We start from the raw sequence: 24,739 nt of genomic DNA, 5'->3' as shown, positions 1-24,739 counted from the left end.
CTTCTCCAAAGAAGACATACAGATGGCTAGAAAATATCTTTAACCAAATAAAAATGAACAGAATGAATGAGAATTTGTTGCATGCATCTGAAGATGCTCAGAATGCAATTTTATACAATGTGGAATCTTGAAAAAGGTATGAAAACAAATAATGGACACTAACATAAAATTTTGTGTAATTTGAACAAAGTCTGTGTTTATTAATAATACTATATTACATGTTTTAATAATACTATAATACTTTAATATATATAATACTATAATACTTTAATAATACTATATCACATATTTTCTATTTTTAAAATTTTTTACTACCTATTATTTCTTTATACTCTGAAAATTGGATTAGAAATTTCAAGCCTCTTCAAAAAATTTTTTTAATCACTTAAGTAATAAACTTTCTAGACTTTTACAAATAATACTAGATACTGAAATACATGGAACTATATCAAACTTCTGAGTGAATATAAATTTAAATTAGCATTCTATTCATACTAAGTCAAACAGTGGAAGAAAAATGTCATACATTTTTTAGCTATTCAAAAATTCATACGTTTTCTAAAAATATGTACATTATACATACTATTTATATTTATATATGTGTACAGAAGCTTTTCTCTTACACTTGATAAAGCCTTGAGAAGCAGCAAGAACAAAAAGAGGGAGAAATTGGAATACAGAAACTAAATGAAATGGGAGCATTGAAAATGAAATAGATAAAGTGAAACAAGCTAGATAAAGGTCAAAGATCATCATGTACTCCAGTTTCACTCTTTGTGACTCCATGGACTATAGCCCACTGGGCTTCTCTGTCCATGAGATTCTGCAGGGAAGACTACGGGAGTTGTTAATTGTTCCCTTCTCCAGGTGATCTTTCTGACCCAGGGGTCAAACTCAGGTGTCCTGCATTGAAGGAAGGTTCTTTACCACCTGAGCCACCAGGGAAGCAATTCCAAAAATATTCTGATATGCATCTGGATTTTAAAAAGTGATTGCATGTTTTTCTATTGAATGGTACTTTCAGTGATATGGAATTCCGTTATTTTCTGTTGACCAATCATGATACAATGATATTAAGTGAATAATAATCACAATAGGAAAAGATGTTTATCAGTTTTCACAATCAACAGCTAGATAAAATATAAAAGATAATTACAATTGAAAGCCATAATGGAAACATGATTAACCTAACAATATAAAATAATTACATAGGTTAAATAAAATGTGGTAAGTGGAAGTGCATACATGCACATGTTTTTATCCATCTAGCCAGTCTGTGTCTTTTGATTGGTGTAGTTAAACCATTTACTTTATTTTCTGTAGGTCCTTTCCTTCTCTTGTGTTTCCTGCCTAGAAAAGTTCCTTTAGCATTTGTTGTGCAGCTGGATTGCTGATACCAAATTCTCTTTAACTTTTGCTTGTCTGGAAAGCTTTTGATTTCTCTGTCAAGTCTGAACAAGAGTCTTTCTGAGTAGAGTATTCTTGGTGGTAGGATCTTCCCGTTCATCACTTTAAATATATAGTGCCATTCCCTTCTGACTTGTAGAGTTTCTGTTGAGAAATCGGCTGATAACCTTATGGGAGTTCTCTTGTATGTTATTTGTCATTTTCCCCTTGTTGCTTTTAATAATTTATCTTTGTCTTTAATTTTCATCAGCTTGATGACAATGTGTGTCAGTGTATCGGTGCTTGGGTTTATCCTGCCTGGGACTCTGCACTTCTGGACTTGGTTGGCTATATCCTTTCCCATGTTAGGAAGCTTTTCATCTATTATCTCTCCAAATATTTTCTCAGGTCCTTTCTCTCTCTCTTCTCCTTCTGGAGTCCCTATAATGTGAATTTTGGTGCATTTAATGTTGTCCTAGAGGTCTCTTAGGCTGTCCTCATTGATTTTCAGTCTTTTTTCTATTCTATTCTGTGACAGTGATGTCCACTATTCTGTCTTCCAGGTAACTTGTCTGTTCTTCTACCTCAGTTATTCTGCTGTTGATTCCTTCTAGTATTTTGTTCGTCTGTTTGTTCTTTAGTTCTTGTAGGTCTTTGATAAACATTTATTGCATCTTCTCCATTCTTTCTCCAAGATCCTGGATCATCTTCACTATCATTATTTTGAATTCTTTTTCTGGAAGATTGCATATCTCCACTTCATTTTGTTGTTTTTCTGGGATTTTTGTTTTTTTTCTTCATCTGGGACATAACCCTCTGCATTTTCATTTTGATTAACTGTCTTTGATGAGATTTTCATTATAGCCCTCTACAGGATTGTGGTTCTTCTTGCTTTTTCTGTCTGCCCTCTGGTGAATGAGGCTATGGAGCTTGTGTAAGCTTCCTGATAGAAGGGACTGGTGGTGGGAAAACCTGGGTCTTGCTGTGCTCAATAAAATTCGAATCCAGTTATCTGCTGATTGCTTGTGGTTGTGTTCCTTCCCTGTTAGTTGTTTGGCCTGAGGTGACCCAGCCCTGGGGGTCTATGGGCTCAATGGTAGAGTTAATGGTGACCTCCAAGAGGACTTATGTCAAAGGGGACCTTCCAGGATTGCTTCTGCCAGGACCTCATCCCTGTGGTAAGCCACTGCTGACACATGCCTCCACAGGAGACCCTCCAACACTAGCAGGTAGGTCTGGTTCAGTCTCCTGCAGGTTCACTGCTCTTTTCCTCTGGGTCATGGTACACACAAGGTTATGTGTTTTCTAAGAGTAGAGTCTCTGTTTCCCCTAGTCCTGTGGAAGTCCTATAATCCAATCCTGCTGGTCTTCAAAGTCAGATTCCCTGGGATTCCCAGTTCCTTTGCCAGATCCCATGCTGGGAAGTGTGACCTAGGGCTCAGAACCTTCACAACAGTGGGAGAACTTCTTTGGTATTATTGTTTCCCAGTTTGTGGATCACCCAGCTGGTGAGTGTTGGATTTGATATTATGGTTTGCACCTCTCCAACCATCTCACTGTGTCGGCTCATTTGTCTTTGGATTTGGGGTATCTTTTTTTGGTGGGTTCCAGCATCCTCCTGGTGATGGTCATTCACCAGCTAATTGTGATTTTTGTGCTCTCGCAAGAGTAGATAAGCACACGTCCTTCTACTCCACCATCTTATACCAATCTCAACCTCTGCTTCCTTATTTTATTTCTCTTACTGTGTAAGTTTAGGCAAACCATTATCTACTGTATTCTTGGAAGCCTGTGTATATGTGGGAACTGGTATAAGTTTAATATTTTTGGCACAAGGGCTGCTTTTAGTATGGATACTTGCTGCCTCTTCACTGTGGTGACCATTATCCCCTTGAAAAGGGGTGTGCAGGTGCCAGGGCCTCGTGTCAATGGGGGCTACTCCATTTCTTCTAAGGGATTCTTTCCCACAGTAGTAGGTATAACGGTCATCTGAGTTAAATTCACCCATTCTAATCCATTTTAGTTCACTGATTCCTAAAATGTCGATGTTCACTCTTGCCATCTCCTGTTTGACCACTTCCAATTTACCTTGATTCACAGACCTAACACCCAGGTTCCTATGTAATATTGCTCTTTACAGTATCAGATTTTTCTTGTATCACCGGTCACATCCACAACTGGGTGTTGTTTTTGCTTTGGCTCCGTCATCAATCTTTCTGGAGTTATTTCTCCACTCTTCTCCAGTAGCGTATTGGGCAACTACCAACATGGGGAGTTCATCTTTCAGTGTCCTATCTTTTTGCCTTTTCATACTGTTCATGGGATTCTCAAGGCAAGAATACTGAAGTGGTTTTCCATTCCCTTTTCCAGTGAACCACATTTTGTCAGAACTCTCCCCCATGACCTGTTTTGGGTGGCCCTACAAGGCATGGCTCATAGTTTCATTGAGTTAGACAAGGCTGTGGTCCATGTGATTAGATTGGTTAGTTTTCTGTGATTGTGGTTTTCAGTCTGTCTGCCCTCTGATGGATGGGGATAAGAGGCTTATGGAAGCTCCTGAAGGGAGAAACTGACTGAGGGGGAAACTGGGTCTTGTTCTGATGGCGGGGCCATGCTCAGTAAATCTTTAATTTTCTATTGACGGGCGGAGCTGTGTTCCCTCCCCGCTATTTACCTGGGGCCAAACTATGGTGGAGGTAATGAAGATAATGGTGACCTCCTTCAGAGGATCCCATGCATGTACTTGTACCCTCAGTACCCCCAACCCATCAGCAGGCCACCACTGACCCACGCCTCCACTGGAGACTCCTACTAGACATTCCTGGGCAAGTTGGGTCAGTCTCTTGTGGGGTCACTGATCTTTTGTCCTGGGTCGTGGTATACACAAGGTTCTGTTTGTGCCCTCCAAGAGTCTATTTCCCAGTCCTGTGTAAGATCTGGCAGCTGTATGCTGGGGTTAATGGTGACATCCTTTGTTACTTGGGAGGTTTCTAAGAACAGTTTCAATTTCAGAACTTGTGATCGGTCTGTTCAAATTTTCTATTTCTTCATGGTTCCTTTCTAAGAATTTTGTCCATTTCCTCCACGTTTACACTTTATTGGCATACAATTGTTCATAGTAGTCTCTTAACAATCCTTGGTATGCCTGTGGAGTCAATGGTAGCTTCTCCATTTTCATTTCTAATCTTATTCATTTGAGTCCTCCCCCTCTTTTTCTATTTTGTTTATCTTTTCAAAGAGCTGGCTTTTAGTTTCATTGATCTTTGCAATTGTTTTCTTTGTCTCTGTTTTATTTCTGCTCTGATCTTTATGATTTATTTCCTTCTACTAACTTTAGGTTTTCTTTGTCCTTCTTTATTTAGTTGTTTTAGGTGTAAGGTTAGGTTATTTATTGGAGATTTTTCTTGTTTCTTGAGGTAAGGTTGTAAAAGTATTTCTTGAGGTATTGCTGTAAACTCCTGTCTTAAAACTGCTTTTGCTGCATCCCACTGTGCTTTGATTTTCATTTGTCTTCAGGTATTTTTAAGTTTCCCCTTTGATTTCTTCAGGGATCCATTAGTTGTTAAGTAGCATATTCTTTAGCTGCCATGTGTTTGTGTTTTTTAGAGTTTTTTTCTTGTCATTTATTTTTTATTTCAGTGTTGTGGTCAGAAAAGATGCTTGCTAAGTTTTCAGTTTTCCTAGATTTACCAAGGCTCACCATGTGGTGCAGCATGTGGTCAATCCTGGAGAATGTTCCATGTGCACTTGATTAAGAATGTGTAGTCTGCTGCTTTTGGATGGAATGCTCTATAAATATTAAGTCCAACTTGTCTAAAGTGTCATTTAAGGCCTGTGTTTTCTTATTAATTTCTGTCCAAATCATCTGTCCACTGAGGAAAGGCGGGTATTGCTGCTGCTGCTGCTAAGTCGCTTCAGTTGTGTCCGACTCTGTGCGACCCTATAGACGCCAGCCCACCAGGCTCCCCTGTCACTGGGATTCTCCAGGCAAGAACACTGGAGTGGGTTGCCATTTCCTTCTCCAATGCAGGAAAGTGAAAAGTGAAAATGAAGTCGCTCTGTCGTGCCCGACTCTTAGCGACCCCATGGACTGCAGCCTACCAGGCTCTTCCGTCAATGGGATTTTCCAGGCAAGAGTACTGGAGTGGGGTGCCATTGCCTTCTCCGAAGAGTGGTATTAAAAGTCCCCTACTACTTTAATACCGTTACTGTCATTTTCTCCCTTTATGGTTGTTAGTATTTACCTGACATATTGAGGGGCTCCTATGTTGGATGCATATATAATTGTTATATCTTCTTTTTGGATTGAACCTTTGATCATTAGGAAGTGGCCTTGTCTCTTAAAGCAGTCTTTGTTTCAACATTTTTGTCTGATGTGAGTATTGTTATTCCAGCTTTCTTATGATTTCCATTTGCATGGAATACCTTCTCCCATCCCCTTACTTTCAGTCTGTAAGTGTCCCTAGGTTTGAAGTGAGTCTCTTGTAGACAACATATGTACAGGTCTTATTTTTGTATCCACCCAGCCAGTCTGTGTCTTTTGGTTGCTGCATTTAATCCATTTACAGTTAGGGTAATTTGTGACCCCATGGATTGTAGCCTACCAGGCTGCTCTGTCCATGGGATTTCCCAAGCAAGAATACTGGAGTGGGTTGCTATTTCCTTTTCCAGTGATCTTCCAGACCCAGTGATCAAAACCATGTCTCCTGCATTGGCAGGTGGGTTCTTTACTGCTGAGTCACTAGGAAAGCCCTATGTATATTAAATATATATATTTATATCTTTCTAGTCATCTATCTGGAGAAGGAAATGGCAACCCACTCCAGTGTTCTTGCCCGGAGAATCCCAGGGACGGGGGAGCCTGGTGGGCTGCCATCCATGGGGTCGCACAGAGTCGGACACGACTGAAGCGACTTAGGAGGAGTAGTCATCTATTATCAATTTATCTGTTGCCTTTCATCTGTCTATCTCTCCTATTATCTGTTTCTCTGGAAAACCCTAATACTGATTTTTACTTTTATAATCCCCATTTTATAGTGAAGAAACTGGGACAATGAAGAATAAATAATATACCCAAAGTCACATCCTCAGAGTATTCTTAACTACCAGACTATACCACCTATAATTGATTAAAATTTGCTTTAATATTTCAGGAACAAAACATGAACACAAAGTAAGGTATTTCTATTTTATATATATTTCAGAAATGGAATCTAGGAAAATCATTTATGCCTCTGATACAAAGTTTTTTTGTGTGTAGGGGGAGAACAGAAGGTATAGGACATAAACTGAAACCAGAGTATAAACTGTGGGTTTATATTTAGAATCAGTCTTGAAAGCGAAACTGAAAGTGAAGTCACTCAGTCCTGACTCTTTGCAACCCTATGGATTGTCCTCCCTCCATAAGATTTTCCAGGCAAGGATACTGGAGTGGGTTGCCATTTCCTTCTCCAGGGAAACATCCCAACCCAGGGACTGAACATGGGTCTCCTGCATTACAGGCAGACTCTTTACCCTCTGAGCCACCTGAGAAGCAGTCTTGGCTCCTTTTAAAAACATTTCTATTTCTCAATCAGGAAATCTGACATCTTTGCCATAACCCTATTTTGAAAAATTGTGGTAAAATATACAACATAAAATGATTAAAATGACCAATTTTAAGTGTATAATTCAGTTGCATTAAGTATATTTATATTGTTGTACAGCTGTCATTACCACCCATCTCCAGAAATTTGTCATTATTTCAAACAGAAACTCTATTCTTTAAAAAATAATTTATTTTTACCCAATTTAGCCTCTGATAAACCTCTATTTTCTGTTTAGGCATTTGTCTATTCTTGGTAATTCATATGAATGGAATCATACAATATTTACCCTTTTTTGTCTGCCTTTTTTCATGTAGCATAATGTTTTCAAGGTATGTCAATGTTTGAGCATACATCAGAATTTCATTTTCAAGGCTTAATAATAGGCCAATGTATGTACATACCGGAGAAGGCGATGGCACCCCACTCCAGTACTCTTGCCTGGAAAATCCCATGGATGGAGGAGCCTGGTGAGCTGCATTCCATGGGGTCGTGAAGAGTCGGACACAACTGAGCAATTTACCTTTCATTTTTCACTTTCAGGCATCGGAGAAGGAAATGGCAACCCACTCCAGTGTTCTTGCCTGGAGAATCCCAGGGACAGGGGAGCCTGATGGGCTGCCGTCTATGGGGTCACACAGAGTCGGACACGACTGAAGTGACTTAGCAGCAGCATGTACATACCACATTTTGTTCATCAGTTCCTCTCTTGACACACTGGGGTTATTTCCATCTTTTGGCTCTTCTATATGATATTTCTATGAACACTGGTGTAAAAATATGTTTCCTTCTTTCAGTTCTCTTGGGTATATATGTGAAGTAGAATTACTGTATCATATATGGTAATTCTACATGTAACTTTTGAGGAACTGCCAAGTTATTTTCCACAGCAGTTGTACCATTTTGCATTCCCATCAGTAATTTATAAGGGTTACAGTTTCTTCATATCTTCACCAACACTTGTTATTTTCCTATTTTGGAGGGACAGAAATAGCCATCTTAATTTGTACAAAATAGTATTTAACTATGGTTTTGATTTGCACCTAATGACTAGTGATGTTGAGTATCTTTTCATTTGTTGGCCATTTGTGTATCTTCAGAGAAATGTCTGTTAAGTCTTTTGCTCATTTTTACTTTGGGTTTCTTGAGGGTTTTTGTTGTTTTTGGTTTCGGGTTTTAAGGGTTCTTCATATACTTTGGATAGTAATCCTTTATCGAACATATAATGCCCAGTTATTTTCTCCCATTCAGTGGGATGTCTTTTTACTATTTTGATAGTGTCCCTTGCACAGAAGTTTTAAGTTTTGCTATAGTCCAGTTTATTGTTTTCTTTTGTCAACTGTGCTTTTGTTGCCCTATCCAGGAAATAATTGCTAAATCTAATGTCATGAAGCCTTTCACCTAAGTTTTAAGAGTTTTGTAGTTTTAGCTCTTACATTTAGGACTTTGATACATTTTATGTTATTTTTAAAATTTCTGATATTATCCCAAATGTTGTTTACAGTAATAGTTTTCATCATTTTGAGTCAATTTTTGTATATCATGTAAGATAAAGGTCCAACTTCATTCTTTTGCATATGGATGTCCAGTTTTCCCAAAACTATTTGGTGAAAAAACTGTCCTTCTTCCATTGAATGGTCTTGGCACCCTTGTTAGAAATCAGTTGACCATATGTGAGAGACTTTCTATGCCATGACCTTATTTTAAGTAGGAAATAGGCCCTATAATCCTTTTATAGGTATGTAATAGATACTTTCTAGTAGTGCAATGTACCCAGTACAGAAGGTCTAAGCGAAAGAGGCTGTCCTACATAATGAAAGGGTATGGTTAAAAAAAAGCACCAAAAAAGATATTAAAGCACATTTTTATTAAAGATAGGTAAGTGTGGTTTGATGGTATGTTTATAATGGATGTACATGCTTTTCAATATACCAAAAGGTATAATATTTTTAATGTTTAACATTTCTCTGACAAGGAAAGTCTGAACTTAGCCTATTTTAAATGGCAAAAGACTGTATTTGTTTTCTTGAATGTTGCTTTAACGACTGGTAAATTGAATTCTTTTAGGTCCCAACACATTATATTTAAGAACGGTGAAAGAAAATCAATGAATTATTAAAAAACATGTAATTTCTATGAAACAGAAACAAAGTTTTTATAATTTAAAACAGCAGCAATTTCAAAAGATTTGCTGAATTACAACTTTACAAAATATATATACACAAAATATCATTCCAGATGATCATGGATTTTTTAAAATAGTATATCACAACCCCTAAACTCTAACCCAAACCTACTACTGGATGTAGCTGGCCTATAATATTTTTTACAGCAATTTAAAACAAACAATAAAACCCCCTCCCAATTCTCTTGTGCTTAAGCACAGGTTACAATGTGCTGGCTTTGATTTTATACCCACAAAGAGAATTTTAAAATAACTTCACATAAATAATGTTTTACTTGTTATTAAGTATATGACCAAACAAATTAAAATAAGTACTAACAACCAAAACATATATTGATGTAACCAGTACATACACTCTTAAAGAATGACAAAGACGAATAAAGAAATAAAATAGTTTATGAAAGCCACAAGCACCTTGTTTTAGAAAGAGCACCAAGCAACACAAAAAGGCAACACGTAAGAGGTAGTGTACCACCGGCTAAGATGTATATGCCCACTGGGGACCTGAATACAGCTTAGTATTTGGGAAAAGAAGACGTATTAGACTGTGGCTTGCAGTTTTTAGACAGAAGCATTGCACATTTGGGAGCATTAGCCAGTATTGCTCCATAGTGCTTTGCATCTCCAGCTGTCTAATGGGTACTTTGCTCTCAGACAGTCAAAAAATATAGAATACCCTGAAGAATTCCATGTTTATAAATGTTCAGTTCTAGGGAATTCTCTAAGAAAGCTCAGATCAATATAATTTTTTAAAGAATTAAATACTTTATCAGTTATAGTCCTTTAAAAAATGCCTTGTCTCCTTCTTAGGAGGAAGTCTTTTCTTCCTGAGATTCTTTAAAATTTAGCCAATGCTTTATTCCATGTATTTCATGATATCCAATAGTACCTTTCTGTCTATATTTTCCCCTCTGCAACAATTACCTGGCCAACAGCATGCATTCTGAACTAATTCAGAGACCTTAGAGAAAGCATACGGAACTGCTTTCAATGTAGTACTTCCGTTCGGTTTTGAGATGAGGAAGTTTTTGTACTTCTATTACTGGAAGTTGACTAGGGTCCTGGGTGTGAAAAAGGAATTTTGCCTTATGCCAGCTGCCATCTTGAATCTGAAAAATAAGAACAAAATGCTTCGATCTGTAATTTTTCCGTTAGCAGCAGACAATGTCTTTTCATTGACAGTGTAGATTTCAGGATTAGAAATAATGAATAGAAAGTGCCTAGAATAATGCCAGGCACAGAGTAAGTGCTCAATGAATGGGTAACAGTTACTATGAATAACTGAAAATATATGCTTATTCCATTTTCTAGATGGCATTGTATATTCTGATTTTTCTTGAGGCTTCCTGTTTCTGTTGTCTGTGGATCATTGGACCAGATATGCCTGCGTCTAATGTGAGTAATAACCATTTTTTTTTCCTTTATTTGGGACTGATGCTTCAGGATGGAAACTTGTCTTGGATGAGAGGGAATGAGCCTGCTTACTGTCTCTGTACTCTAGGCAGGAAATATGCAGAATCCCTTCAGTACAAGTAAATTATAATTATGTTGAATTATCTGTTAGGTTTCTTTTTTTCTATTCTGTGGTTACTGTTTATATAGTTTCATTCCTCCTTTCCTTTCTTTCTAGGCCTTTCTGTTTCCTTTTATTACTGTATGCTCTTTTTTTGGAGGGTAAATTCTATTATAAAATAAAAACTATGCTCTGATTAAGTTTCAGGAAGACAAAATAGAGAAACAGTTAACTAGCTTTGTGAAGATTTTTATACAGAGGTTTATTCATTTACTCATTCACAGAATTATCATGGTATAAATTTTAGAATTTGAAGGAACTTTGGAGATTATTGAAGCTATCAATTCCATTTTAAGTTAAGGCAATAGAAGCTCTCAGAAAATAAATGGCCAAAGTCATAACCTTGGGGTAATAACTAGGCTGGAATTCTCTGTAACTTCATTAAGTCTCAAACAATATTTGTTGAAGACTAGGTATTTTTGGCACAGTTGAATAAAATGTAATCCTCCAGTTTCTTACAGTTCTTGAGAAATACGAAGATGAGTAAATTCTGGCTTCTGAGTTCTTGCAGCTTATAAATTTAGTCAGGGAGAGGCGAAACAAACAGCCGTAATATAAGGCCATGTATGACATGCATCATAACGAATATAAAGAGTGAATGCTGAGTTCCTCATTTCCAACTAGAAGAGTCAGGGTAAAGCCTTGTATATTCAGAATTGAAGATAGGCCTTGAAGTATGCCTACAATTTCCACTTGGTTAGAGGAGTAGAGAACAGCATTTCAGAGAAGGGGAATGACATGAATAGAAAAAAGCAAAACAGTTGCAAAGGTAGAAGGTGGTTGTGAAAATAAGCCTAGCATGGGGTTTAAGTGCACAGATTTTGATAGACACCCAGGTATAGGTATTCCCACATAGAAAATGTGAATTAGTGAGGATTAAGTGAGCTTTCCGTTAAAAGTCCCTGGTAATATAGTGTGGCATTGACTTTGGAACTGTACACACTTAGGGTTGATTTCTTGCTCTGCTGTACCTTGAACAAGTTACTTAACCTCTGTGCCTTCAGTTTTTCTTACCTATAAAATGATACTAATAGTAACTTCTTTATAGAGCTGTTATAATTAAATAATGTATGTAATACATAGTACCTGTCATCTAATAAGTCCCCAATAATTAGAAGTAGGAATTGTTGTTGATATTATTATAAATAGATCAGTTTGACCAGAGTTCAGGGTACACAGTCAGTGAAAGCCCAAGCTTGAAAAATAGATTGGAGCCTGACTATTCTAACTGCTGCTGCTGCTGCTAAGTTGCTTCAGTCGTGTCTGACTCTGTGCGACCCATAGACGGCAGCCCACCAGGCTCCCCCGTCCCTGGGATTCTCCAGGCAAGAACACTGGAGTGGGTTGCCATTTCCTTCTCCAATGCATGAAAGTGAAAAGTGAAAGTGAAGTCGCTCAGTTGTGTCCGACCCTCAGCGACCCCATGGACTACAGCCCACCAGGCTCCTCCGTCCATGGGACTTTCCAGGCAAGAGTACTGGAGTGGGGTGCCATTGCCTTCTCCTTCTAACTGCTGGTAAGTTTTGATTGTGTGTCAGAAATAGTAATGAGTCACCAAAAGTTTCTGGACAAAATTGTGAAAGTTAATTTTGTTGGTAATGCTGATTTCTTCACCTACAGAGAGTGAGCCATATATTTCTGACTGTTTGTTTTATGATTTTTCAAATATGCAAGTGTAGTTTATCTGAAAGTGAAATGTGAAAAAGTAAAGCACTCTAGTTGTGAAAAACTAAAACACTCTAAATATAAGACATTTTAAATCATGGGCTTCATGATACATAAGAGCAGGAGACTAAGCTCCTTAAAGAAGTTAATGATATGTAAGTGGATAACTATAATAGGGGTCAGCAAACTCCAGGTTTTGTGGGTCATATATACTTGACTCTGCCATATACACTTGACTCTTGACTCATATACTTGACTCAGTGTGATAACAGCCCTAGATAATAAAGAGATGAATGAGTGTGGCTGTGTTTCAGTAACATATATTTAGTAAAGTGAATGCTGGGCTAGATTTATTCTGTGGATTGTAGTTTGCCAACACCTGCTCTACAATACAATGTTTTAATATTATAAACTCTTCATTAGTATTTAATTTTAATAGGAAAAATGGGCTATGATTCAGATATTGATTTGTAGAGTCAAACTGCCATTTTGCCCATTATTTGGCATCAGGTATGGGGACTGACAAAATATGAAATAAACCTGACTGGACTCTATAACCTGTTTTTCATCAAGTAATGAGATGCAGAATCACAGTGGTAAAAATATACAAAAGAAAACATTTGTCTATAGGCCCTTATGCTCCGTCTGCTATCATCTATAATTATTTCATATGGGGAATAAAAATTAATACATTAATGACACCTGTTTTGCATATAAAACTTCATCGATGATCAATGGGTGTGACAAAAATTGATATAAATGAATAATTGATTATGAAAAATGTATGGTTATTACACATTAGGCACATTAAAACTTATTCTTCTGTAGCTGCAATTTACAATGTTTTACTCTCATATTAATTATACAGTTTTACTCTTATGTTAATTATATATAGTCATCAATTTTAAGTTAGTTATATTGAATAATTCTAAACATGCCATTCCCTTACCTTGCAGTCATTTGAAAGCACTTTAGGTTCAAGTAGAGTGTTTTCTTCAAAAATCTGACCATTCCATCCCTTGAAACCAAGAGTCAATCCTGAGCCACTTGTCTGAGGACTTGTCCACACTGGAGTGTTTAGACAATGAATGGTGATGATATGGGTGGCTTCTGAGCTCAGTAAATGAAGGAAGTTCATCTGGACTTTCCCGATTCCAAACTCCAACTAATGTCATTGAAACAATATGCAAGTTATAAGATATGGCAACTGAAAAATTTATAGTTTGGAGAAACTTGAAGAAAGCCCTCAAAAGGCAGTCTTGAGAAAGCTACTTTTTAGGACATTTAAGTGCCAGTCAGTGGTGTACTGGTAAATGCTTAACCACTGGCCCTTGCAGGGGTGGGGCAGGAGGGCACCCCCGATTTATAGCAATTTCTGAATTTCCATAGTTGTAAATACTTCTACCATGGCTGGTTTTAGGCTATCAAGGTGGTGTCACTTAATATGAAATTCACAAGAGATCTTAACAATAAATAGGCTCTCCTGAGCAGTATGAGCTGGCTTTAGCATATCACTAGGCAACTGCTGCTGCTGCTAAGTCTCTTCAGTCGTGTCCAACTCTGTGTGACCCCACAGACAGCAGCCCATCAGGCTCCTCTGTCCCTGGGATTCTCCAGGCAAGAACACTGGAGTGGGTTACCATTTCCTTCTCCAATGCATGAAAGTGAAAAGTGAAAGTGAAGTCACTCAGTCATGTCCGACTCTTAGCGACCCCATGGACTGCAGCCTACCAGGCTCCTCCACCCATGGGATTTTCCAGGCAAGAGTACTGGAGTGGGGTGCCATTGCCTTCTCCCACTAGGCAACTAAATATGACTAAAAAAAAAAATAGTTTGCATAATGTCATTTAAGGTGTATTAATAATTTGTTGTGGATTATTGCTTAAAATTTCTTTCATAAAAATCTGAAATTCTGCCTGTGCTTTCATTTGAAGATTTATTTTTTTAGTTTCCAATGATAAATTAAAAGTTGTGATAATTAATTGGTTGAATTATTTTAATTATGGAGCCTTTAAAGACAAAGAATCTTAATCTTTGTGTTAGCCAACCCCTGCGATGGCGCCCCACTCCAGTACTCTTGCCTGGAAAATCCCATGGATGGAGGAGCCTGGTGGGCTGCAGTCCATGGGGTTGCTAAGAGTTGGACACGACTGGGTGACTTCACTTTCACTTTTCACTTTCATGCCTTGGAGAAGGAAATGGCAACCCACTCCAATGTTCTTGCCTGGAGAATCCCAGGGACAGGGGAGCCTGGTGGGCTGCTGTCTATGGGGTCCCACAGAGTCAGACACAACTGAAGTGACTTAGCAGCAGCAGTAGCAGCAATGCAGTTTTGGTCATACAGTTAGTTGTTGATAGCTGTTTATTGCATGAATGAATGCATGAACAAATACTAATAAAGTGAACAATGTAGGGTAGTACTGGAGCAAGAAGTGTCTAGATTTGGACAAGGAAGCAGATTTTTCTGTAGCTTTAGATATCATCATCATTTTAACATTATTTAAACAGAGGTATGGTCATAACAAATGAATAGAAGTGGTTCCTACTGAGGAGTTTATACTAATCTCCAGTCACCAAATCAGAATATCAGTTATAAGGTAATAGAACAGCAGCAAAAAACTGTAGGGAATGAGAAGAAAGGCAAAGGTTGGGGGGTGAGGCATAAGGATGAAAACATGGAAGGATCATCATGAGGAGCATTAGAACGGAAGCAGTTCACATTCTTTGATTTTGCAAATGAGAACTACAAACCTGTGAAATATGGAGCCTTTCTAAGCCCAGTTTCCTTATTGGCAAGTTTGGGTGTAACCCCAATACAGGATTGTTACAAGGGTGTGAGTTGTCAAGTGTCATTTAGTGAGCACAGTGCCTGGCAAGGAGTGGGCTTTCTGGTGGTTCACAGTATCATTTCCCAGGTTTTCAGAGGAACAGAAATTAGAATCCAGGTCCCTGATTCCAAGTCTACTATTCTTTCCATTACCCGTGCAGTCTTTCTCAGGTTCAATTTATGGATGGGAGAAATGGGGGAAGTGATTCAGCCAAGGAAAGAACTGGAATATGGCTCCTTCACTGATTCTTCTTTGAAACCCAGGGGCATGAGGGTGAATATGTGGGTTGTTTGGAAGCAAGGTGATCTTACTGCTCCTCATTAGCATTACACAGACTCCACAGGAATAGAAGAGTCCTCCCCTGTTCTGCTTTGGGCAACAGTGGTGAATGCCTAATGAGATGAGTGGATGAAACACCCCGGTTAATGAGGGGGAGCATTTCAGGAGAAGACGACAGTCTAGTTCTAAGCAGTTGGAGAGACTGACACACTGTACTTTTTAGCTTCTGCCTTCTTATGGTGGAAAAAACACACAGTAGGTCCATGTATCAGTTCTTTGTCAACGAAAAATTAGTTCTTGGGAAAACCAGAAAAAGAAAAAAATGCAGTTTTGTTTTTTTTGATATATGTTATGGGTAGAACTAAGCTTTAGGATTGAGAAATGCTTGTTACAATACCCAGTGTTATACCAAACTAACTTTTGTTCATTCTAAACATTTAGTTTATATAATTATACGTATAAGATGTTTTAAATACTACCCAGTGGATATTTCAGGGAGGTTATTTTTGTTCCCAATCACCAAAAATAGCAAGTTTTGTGGCAGAATTCTTCTTTTAATGATGATGATGTCATTTTCAGTAAAAACTTTAGGTAACTGATTACTGAATACAAGCACTGCAGCTGTTTGGGAATTTTCTAATGAATGCATGAGCATAAAAACATATGTTTTACATTTTTAAAAGGGATTTAAAAAGCATAGTCAGTAGAGTAAGCCAAACTAAGCCAGTCATAAAAATACGTAATCAAAATGTCAAGAATTAACAGGATTAGTTTTAAAAACCAAAAAGTTTCTTTCTCATATATGGTAGAGAATATCTTGCTTCTACTCATAAAATTCATAATTATTTAAAGTGGAAGATTTTTAAAAAATCACTATTTACTGATAGTGGGCAAGTACCAGTATATATGCCAAATTCAGAATTTACCTTTGTCACAGAGATAGGAGATAAACATGTCTGACCACCAGCACTGAAATTGCAGAAAACCTCAATGGCATCTGAAGGGCATCCAAGATTTGGATCAATCCAGTATTTTCCTGTTTATTGTGAAACAAAAACATTTAAATGACATGCTAAAATATTTCTGAACAATCCTTAAAAAGTATCATACTTAAAAAACTTAGAAGTTTATGAAGATCATACATTTAAATCAATACATTTAGTGAAAAAGTAAAAGCTGCAAGCATTATGTTAAACTGATAGTGAAAATACTATATTTTTCACATACCTATCAATTTAAGGCCATTTCATAATTTTAATAAAAAATAATTGAATGGCTATATCTGTTGCTTCATGCTATAGATAAAATGAACTCAGCAACTTAAGTGAATTGTCTACAAAGTTAATAGAGAAGCTGAAATTAATGTAGGATAGGTGTGTATTTTTGTTCTATGTCCTTACAGAGCTTAAAAATGAATATATATATTTTAAAAATAGAAACCTCTTTAGTCTCCCTGAGGAAAAATATATCTTTGTTTAATTGATAATTAAAAAGAATAACCATTTTTGTTTCCAGAAGAAAAGTGTACAATTAAATGGTTATTTTTGTGCTTTCTTTTCAGATTTGTGAGTGGAAAAGACTGAAGTCTCTATAGCTAGTGTAAGCCTGCCAACCTTTGCATCCATTGAGTGGCCAGGAGAATCAAATGGGGCATAAAGTTGGACTTTAGGACATATTCAAACTGAAAAGTACTGGGGTAGCATCTTAATTCTGGAATAACAGGCTCAGAATATTCAAACAGCACCTTATTCTAAATGCAAAGAGTAGGAATTTTTGAATGAGATGGCCCTGCCTTCTTGCATTAAAAAGGCAAGACAAAACAAATAGTATTTGTTAAAGGCCATTTTCTATAATAGGTAGAAAACCCTTGTTTGTTTCATTTTTTTTCCCATAGCAAAGATTTTCTCTTGCTCATTCTGGGCTTGCCCTGGTATGTCATTGTAGATTTACACACATCCTCGACCATTCCCCCTCTACTATTCTTCTAATCCTACAAAATGAAAACTTGAATTGTTGCTTCCAAGACTAGGGGACTATCTCTATTGCAGTGGTTTTCAGACTGGTGACGTTGTTAAAAGAGCTGGGCCCCACCCCTAGAGTTACTAAATCATTACATTTGGGATGGGGCTTGAGAATCTGCATCTAATTCTGGTTCATGGATGATATTTGGAGAATCACTGATCTATACTGAAATATGGAAGAAAAGGGTGAAAAAGTCCTAATATCACCTCTGTATCCCATTTCCCACCCCGCCCCGATTTCCTCAGAATGTTGGACATTTTGTAGTTTGTAGAAATTACAGCTGGCTTTTTAAAAACCAGGACCTGATGCAGGCTTACAGTCTTAACTAGTGAGGCAGACATATATCTTGACTCATCATCTCCTCTCATTCAAGAAATAGTTTCCTCTACTATGTGAGCAAACATATAAGCTTTATAAAAGGTTTTCCATCAAGCAAGAGCTCATTCTTATATGGGTTGGAGTGCTTTGAACTCAGGCATTGTTGTTCACTGGTGAATTGGTAGGGGGCTTCATTTTTTTTTTTTTGGATATAAGCATTATACCATAATACATCTTTTGTAGGCCTAAATGCTTGAACTCAAAATTGGCTCTCTCCCGAGAACACTGCTTCCATGCGAGCCCTTTCTGCCACAGCCTCTATAGCATTGTGCCTGAGTCAGGAAGGGGCCTTTCTTGCTCCTTGTTGCCACTTACAGACCATTATCCCTGCTTTCAGTCTGAGAACACTCCGTGGTAAAATTGTTGTCATCGCACTCTATCGCCTGTCACCTGTTCCTGTTGCCATCATCAGCTTTATTTCTTTGATTTTAGCTTTTGGCTAGCTCTTTATAACCTAATTCGTGGTGATTTTACATCCATGTGGTTGATATCTGTAATATTCTGACCTCTACTCAGTTCCTCCAACTCTTTCCCACCAATTTTTTTGTGCCCTTCTCCTGTTCTGTTTCCTTTCATCATTAACTCCCAAGGCCATGCCCTAGTCTTTTTTTAGGTTTATTACCTACAGCTAGATCTCCTCCATGATTTCACCTCTCTTCTCATTTTGGCTCATTCCCTCTAGTGTCCTGACTCCAGTAATTCTTTGATCCCATCATTTTTACTCCCAGAGTATAGCCCTTTGAAAGCCTGAATCCCCACTATCTGTGGGCTTCGGATTCCAGCCTTTGATCTCCTATTGCACTACTCCGTTGCTGGATGCACCCAGGGCAAAAACAGCTGTAAGTGTGTGCCCATTTGTGCTGTGTTCTTCAAAATCCTTACTACTTTGTCAGTATTTTATGTTTTTTAACTTTTTAAAAATTTAGTTAGGCAAATTGAATTACCTGCTTCATAACTGAGAGTGGAAACTCTCCAGCTCCACCATTTTCTCTTAAAACCTGATACAGTTTTAACTGCTACCATTCTTCTAAACTGCTCTTGCAAAGAGCATCAAAGAACGTCCCATTACTAAATCTAGTAGCCTTTTTCAGTCCTCACCTAACTTGACATTGGCCAAGTAGATCCCTGCCTCTTCAGGCAAACATTTTCTTCACATTCATCTACTTTTTCTCCTATCTCAGTGACAGCTTCTTTTTAGCTTTCTTTGCTAGTTCCTCCTCAACTCCCTGATCTCTAAACATGGAAGAGTTCTAAGGCACAGCTTTTAGAACTTTTAAAAAATCTACTCTTTAGGTAGTCCTAGAGAGTTTCAGGGCACCAGATGCTATTTATATGCAAATTACTTTATATATTTTATCCATAACCAGGGCCTCTCTCCTGACCTCTCTCCTGAATAGCCAACTATTTACTTGACATACTTCCTTGAATGTCTAACAGACATCTCAAACACATCCAAAACTGAACTCCTCATCTTGATTCCAAACTTGCCTCTCTATCTGTATAGGCAGCAATTCCACTCTTCTAGTCCTTTAGTCAAAACTCTTAGCGTCATTCTTTACCATTCTGTTTCTCTCAAAATCCATATCTGAATTATCAACAAAAAAACCTGTTGGCTCTACCTTAAAGCTTATCCAAAGATTTAACCATTTCTTACCACTTTCCCACCACTAACTCTAGTCCAAAACATCATCATCCCTTATTGGATTAATTTTGTAGCTTTCTCAATGGCTCCTTCTACCCTGCCCTCATTATATTTGCAATACATCACCAAGAGTAACATTTTCAAAATTTAAGTCAAGTCTTGTCAGTCCTTTGCTCTAACTCTTCTAAATCTTTCCATTCTATTCAGAGTAAGAGCAGGAGTCTTTTGATTAGCCTATAATATCCTATATAATCTGGTTTCTTGACATCTTTCTGATTTCATTTCCTACCATTCTTCTCCTTATGAACCTCTTCCAGTCACCTGAACCTTCTTGCTAATAGGACATGCTAAACACAGGTTCAGGGTCTTTGCATTTGTTCTTTCTTCCTGGAAAGCTCTTTCTCCCAGATTTCCTGTGGCTTCTTCCCTTACCTCCTCCTGATATTGCCTAAAGGTCACTTTCTCAGAGATGATTTATCTACCTACTCTATTTAAAACTTCACCCTCAACCCTACTTTCTATCATATCCCCCATTCCCTGTTGTTTTGTGTTTTTCTACTGCACTTACAATCTCCTAGTGATGAAAGTATTTTTGGGCATAAATACTTTCCTGATACCTTGCAAGCCACACAACTTAGCTATTTCTCCTATGAGGAAGGCAGACCTTGAATTAGATTTTAGTAATTGGTATGCCCTATAATGTCTTTGTTCCTTTCAGTTCTATAGAATTACATTTTTATACCCTCAAATATAGGAAAGAGTCAAATTTGATTATGATGGGCAGCTATAACTAGAAATATTTGTTTTTGTGATAATCTAAGGCAGGAAACATCTATAGAGGTTAGCATTTTATTAATATAAATAAAACAAATATGTTTGCTATACTTCTAGAATGGAAGATGCTTTTGGAAAAATATGTATTTATACATGTATATTTGTATGTAAACACATGTGTATAAAAAATAAAATATTCACTACTGTCCATCCTACAGAATTAAGTAACTTATTTTCAAATCAGCATATATATCATTGTATGTTAGGACTAGAGTTTTTACCGAAAATAACTACTCATATTGATTGTATAGCTGACTATATAGACCCCATCAAAATTAAAATTAAATGACATATTGTAGCAGACAGGGTTTCTCTGTTGATCATCAGATAGTAATGGCTCCTCCATTTGCTTTAAACCTTTTGCTTGATGACTCTATTTTTGCAACTCTGGCTAATGGATTTTGAGGTATCAATGTGAGGACGAGACGATTCCAAGCATGACAAGCCTCCATCTTTACAGTCAGATTCCAAAATGAGGCATTTAAATCCCATTTTATGTAAAAATTAATTTTAGGGAGTGTAGTAGAGGGGGGAACTATGATCTCTTTCTTCATGTTGCCAACTCTGGTGGTCCTGACAGATAATATTGTCTGTTAGTTCAAAAGTTAACCTTTCCTATTTTTTATTTTTAACATGTATTCCAAGCACAGAGTATACGCGAGTGACATAGATGGGGTAAGAAAATCTGGGGATATGTCAGATTTTGTAGTAGAAGATCTTTATAAAGCAAACCCTTAAAAAAAGGATACTTTGATATCAGAAATCACATTTACCTTAAGAAGTACGTATTTGGTTCTTGATGACCTTAAAATGCCTCTGCCAGGGTTTTATCAAAAATCATAAGATTTGGCATAAACACACTCGAAATCTCAAACACACTGAAATGATGAAATGAAATATCACAGTTTAACAAAACCAATAACTTACCGTCTGATACTTTGTGTTCACAGTTAAGCAAATCTTTGCAGATTTGTGCTGGATTATCTCGTGTGCCAAGAGGATGCTTGATGGTGTGTAGTAAATTGCCAAGATAGTTCAAGGTTTTGAAGATCTCTGCACTGTGGTCAATTAAAGTCACTTCAGTATTCTGGTAGCTCTGCCAAGTCATCATGAAAATCATATTAGCAAAGAAGCATAGAGTAGTCATTACCAGTAGGTAACCCAAGTGATCAACAAAGATCAAGACAGAAGAAAAGTGTACTCCTATTGTGTGCAGTGAGTTGAGAGTAGGATACAAAGAACAGTTTATATTTAACTATAAGCATATTTGTGTTTTGTTAATCTTGATCCCAACAAGAGGTTAAATTCACACTCAAAAGTCTACTTTTCAAGCTGACATAAAACTTAACAATTACTATCCCTATAGCATAATTTAAAAAAAAAAACCTATATACAAGGAATAAATAGAGCTTAAAAAAATGAATAGTGATGATAGATAGACGCCGTTTTAAGAAATGACTAACTTCATTTAACTATTTTCTTCTGTAATACCAAATTCTTATTTTGAAAATCCTTTGACAATATTTTTGTTTTAAATGTTTTCCTTAAAAATCTTATGGATGTATTTCTATTTATTAAAATTGTTTTCTTTGTCCTTAAAAATGGTTTCATTACTTTTAATCTCTTGTAAATACAGGCCTTGAGATAAAGTCACATTTTGGCCTTTGAAAAAATATTTCTGTTTACTTTGTAGATTGAGTGTGCCAATGTAAATAAAGGCAGATATATTACCTCCATCTGTAGGGCAGTATGTGATTCAATCAAGGCTTGAATAGCAGCATTGATATCCATTTGTTTCTGTGTAAAACAAAACCATTTGAGATTAGCAATAAGATCAACACTGAGTGCTCTAAAGGCTATAAATTCTGAAAGCACTGCTGTTAAAGCATACTAGACTTATTATCTGAAAGGGGTTTGTAACTCTTATGGTTAGACTGATCTCACAAATATTGCCTAGCTATCTGAAAGGACAATATGCTGCCTTCATCCAAATTTCAAGTCTCCTAATTAAAACAGGACCAAAGTCCAGAGTTCGCAAATGAAAAACTACTTGTCTCTACTGCCTGAAAACACACACAAAAGTTAATTACATGGAAGAAGAATGAAATATGATCCCCTCCGTTAATAAATTGTAAAGTGAAGAATAAATAACTGTAGTAATTTTTAACAGTTACATTCTTGGAAGAAAAATAGAATAAAATATTACTATCCTGAGGTAGTCACCACATTAGTTTAATCTGATACTTCTGCGGTCTTAAAAACAATTTCTGAAGTTGGAAAATGTGTCATTAGTCCCAAAAGAAATAATACAACATGAATATAATCTCCTCCAGAATTTATTAAAAGATATTTTTAGAGAAAGACCCAGAATAACCATTAGTAAAAAGTCTTTTTGTATTTTAATTTTTAAAAAGCTTGGAAACTAAGAAGCATAAGTTGGGAGAAAATTCTATGAAATGGCGTATGTGTGAGCAAATCAAGCATCTGATTTCTTTCAGAATGATTGTACTGCTGAGCTATCTTTTTACTTGCAAGTCCATATAATAGAAACTCTTTTCAACATCTCCCATAACTCATGGTTGATAATTTGGAAACTATTTAAAATGATGGGACAATCAACAAAATATACTCATCCTTGCCTCAACATGTGGTTTTCATGTTGGAAAATATTTGACTCATTCTGCATATGTATGCTGCCAAACACATCTTGAGGATAAAATGGTAAGCAAATAATACGAAACAAAACAACCTTGCCCTTGTAGAGCTAAAGTTTAGAAGTCAATAAAGGCACCAATCACATAATCTAAAAAATAACACATTTACAAATTGGGATATGTGCTATTAAAGAAAAGTGCATGGACCTATAAGAGAAATAATGGAGTCTTATTTAATCAAATTTGGAGGATATAAGAGACTTGGAAGGAATAGATCTGCATAGGCTTCCTGGAGGTAGTGATATTTGAACTGAGATCTGAAGAATAAATATGAATTGTTAGGAGATTGGGTGGGAGAGTTTTCTAGGCAGAGGTGCCAGCACAAAGGCCTGGAGATAGAGAAGCATGGCCTACTCAAGAAGAAAGGCTTTAGCATTAAAAATTCTGTGCAAGTTAATTCTGACCATGTTTGTGAGAATTGGCAGATTTTGGACATGGGTCACAACAAAATATTGGCACTAAATATGGGCAATTGAATTAAGTAGGAAACAACAGCCACCTTTATTTGTCATTAGAGCTTTGATCATAGAAAAACTAGCAATAAGCAGTTCTCAGGGTCTTCTGACTCAGGACCCTGTTGTACTTTTAAATAAATAAATATAAAGGGCTTTAAAGAACTTTTATTTATGTGAATTATAACTTTTATATTATAACTTATAATATTATATAACTTATAATTATATTATAACTCATAATATTTAACTTATTATATATATTATATATATATTATATAATATTATATATTATAACTTATAATATTTACCATAGTATGAATTAAAATATAAAATTTAAAACTGTGTTAATTACCTTTAAATAAAGCTACTACATGTTAATATAAATATTTTTAATGAAAAATTAACTTTTGAAAACTAAAAAATTTGTAAGAAGAGTGGCACTGTTTTATAACTTATGTATTCTCTTTAATGTCTGAATTAACAGGAAATAGCTAGATTCTCACATTTGCTTCTATTTTCAATCTATTAAAATGTTATTTTAGCTGAACTATATGAAGAACTATATGAACAAAATCTGGCCTTAAAGAAGATATGCAGTTGGCAAGAAAATATTTTAGTAGCCTTTTCAAATAATTGTGGATATTCTTCTTTGATATTATACCACAACTTGACAAGTGGGAGTTAATTAAGTGTGAAATGTGTGAAATGTGAAGTCTGAAAACTTACCTATAAATTTTATACTGTATTAAAATCTATTAATCTATCAAACTTAAAAGATGGATTCTAAAAAAAATCACTTACCTACTTTGTTAAAAATCATGATTTTTAAAAAAATTCATGATTCAATTATTTGGAAAATGGTTAATGAAATAATGCAGTCTTTCCAAATACAAGTTTCATTATGTTGTATCAAAAGATTACATTCATTAACATCATCACCAATCCCATCAGAAAAACACAACTATTGGGAAGTTGTCAAACTTGTAATAGATACAAGCTTTCACTTGTTACTGTTGCTTGAAAGCTTGAAATTTACTATTGGTATCAAGTTGTCAGTTGTTCTCCTTAAAATGACAGGCTCACTTAATTCATTTTCAAGAAAATATCTGCCAAATACTCATGTTTAAACAACTGTCATTCTGACAAGTAAAAATGGTGTTCCATGAAAAAAGCAGCTACTTCAGCTTGCAACT

The 24,739-nt window shown here is 36.4% G+C and overlaps 1 protein-coding gene across 6 annotated transcripts in view; it reads right to left on the bottom strand.

Annotated features, from left to right (window-relative positions):
* Positions 1-8,834: 8,834 nt before the first annotated feature.
* The window catches only part of COL24A1 (collagen type XXIV alpha 1 chain), a 400,744-nt gene continuing 384,839 nt past the window's right edge, over positions 8,835-24,739 (bottom strand). For all 6 annotated transcript variants that reach the window (XM_070367752.1, XM_005888435.2, XM_070367754.1 and 3 more), the window contains 5 exons: positions 22,109-22,174; positions 21,305-21,473; positions 16,428-16,537; positions 13,344-13,559; positions 8,835-10,265 (listed from right to left, as the gene is read on the bottom strand). In XM_070367752.1, the coding sequence (XP_070223853.1) occupies positions 10,119-10,265; positions 13,344-13,559; positions 16,428-16,537; positions 21,305-21,473; positions 22,109-22,174 (708 nt within the window). In that variant the 3' untranslated portion in view covers positions 8,835-10,118. The remainder of the gene's footprint in view (positions 10,266-13,343; positions 13,560-16,427; positions 16,538-21,304; positions 21,474-22,108; positions 22,175-24,739) is intronic.

This window comes from Bos mutus, chromosome 3 (genome assembly GCF_027580195.1).
Source record: "Bos mutus isolate GX-2022 chromosome 3, NWIPB_WYAK_1.1, whole genome shotgun sequence".
Classification (NCBI taxonomy): Eukaryota; Metazoa; Chordata; class Mammalia; order Artiodactyla; family Bovidae; genus Bos; species Bos mutus.
Note: the sequence above shows the minus strand (reverse complement) of the source record. Positions and strands in the feature narration are given on the sequence as shown.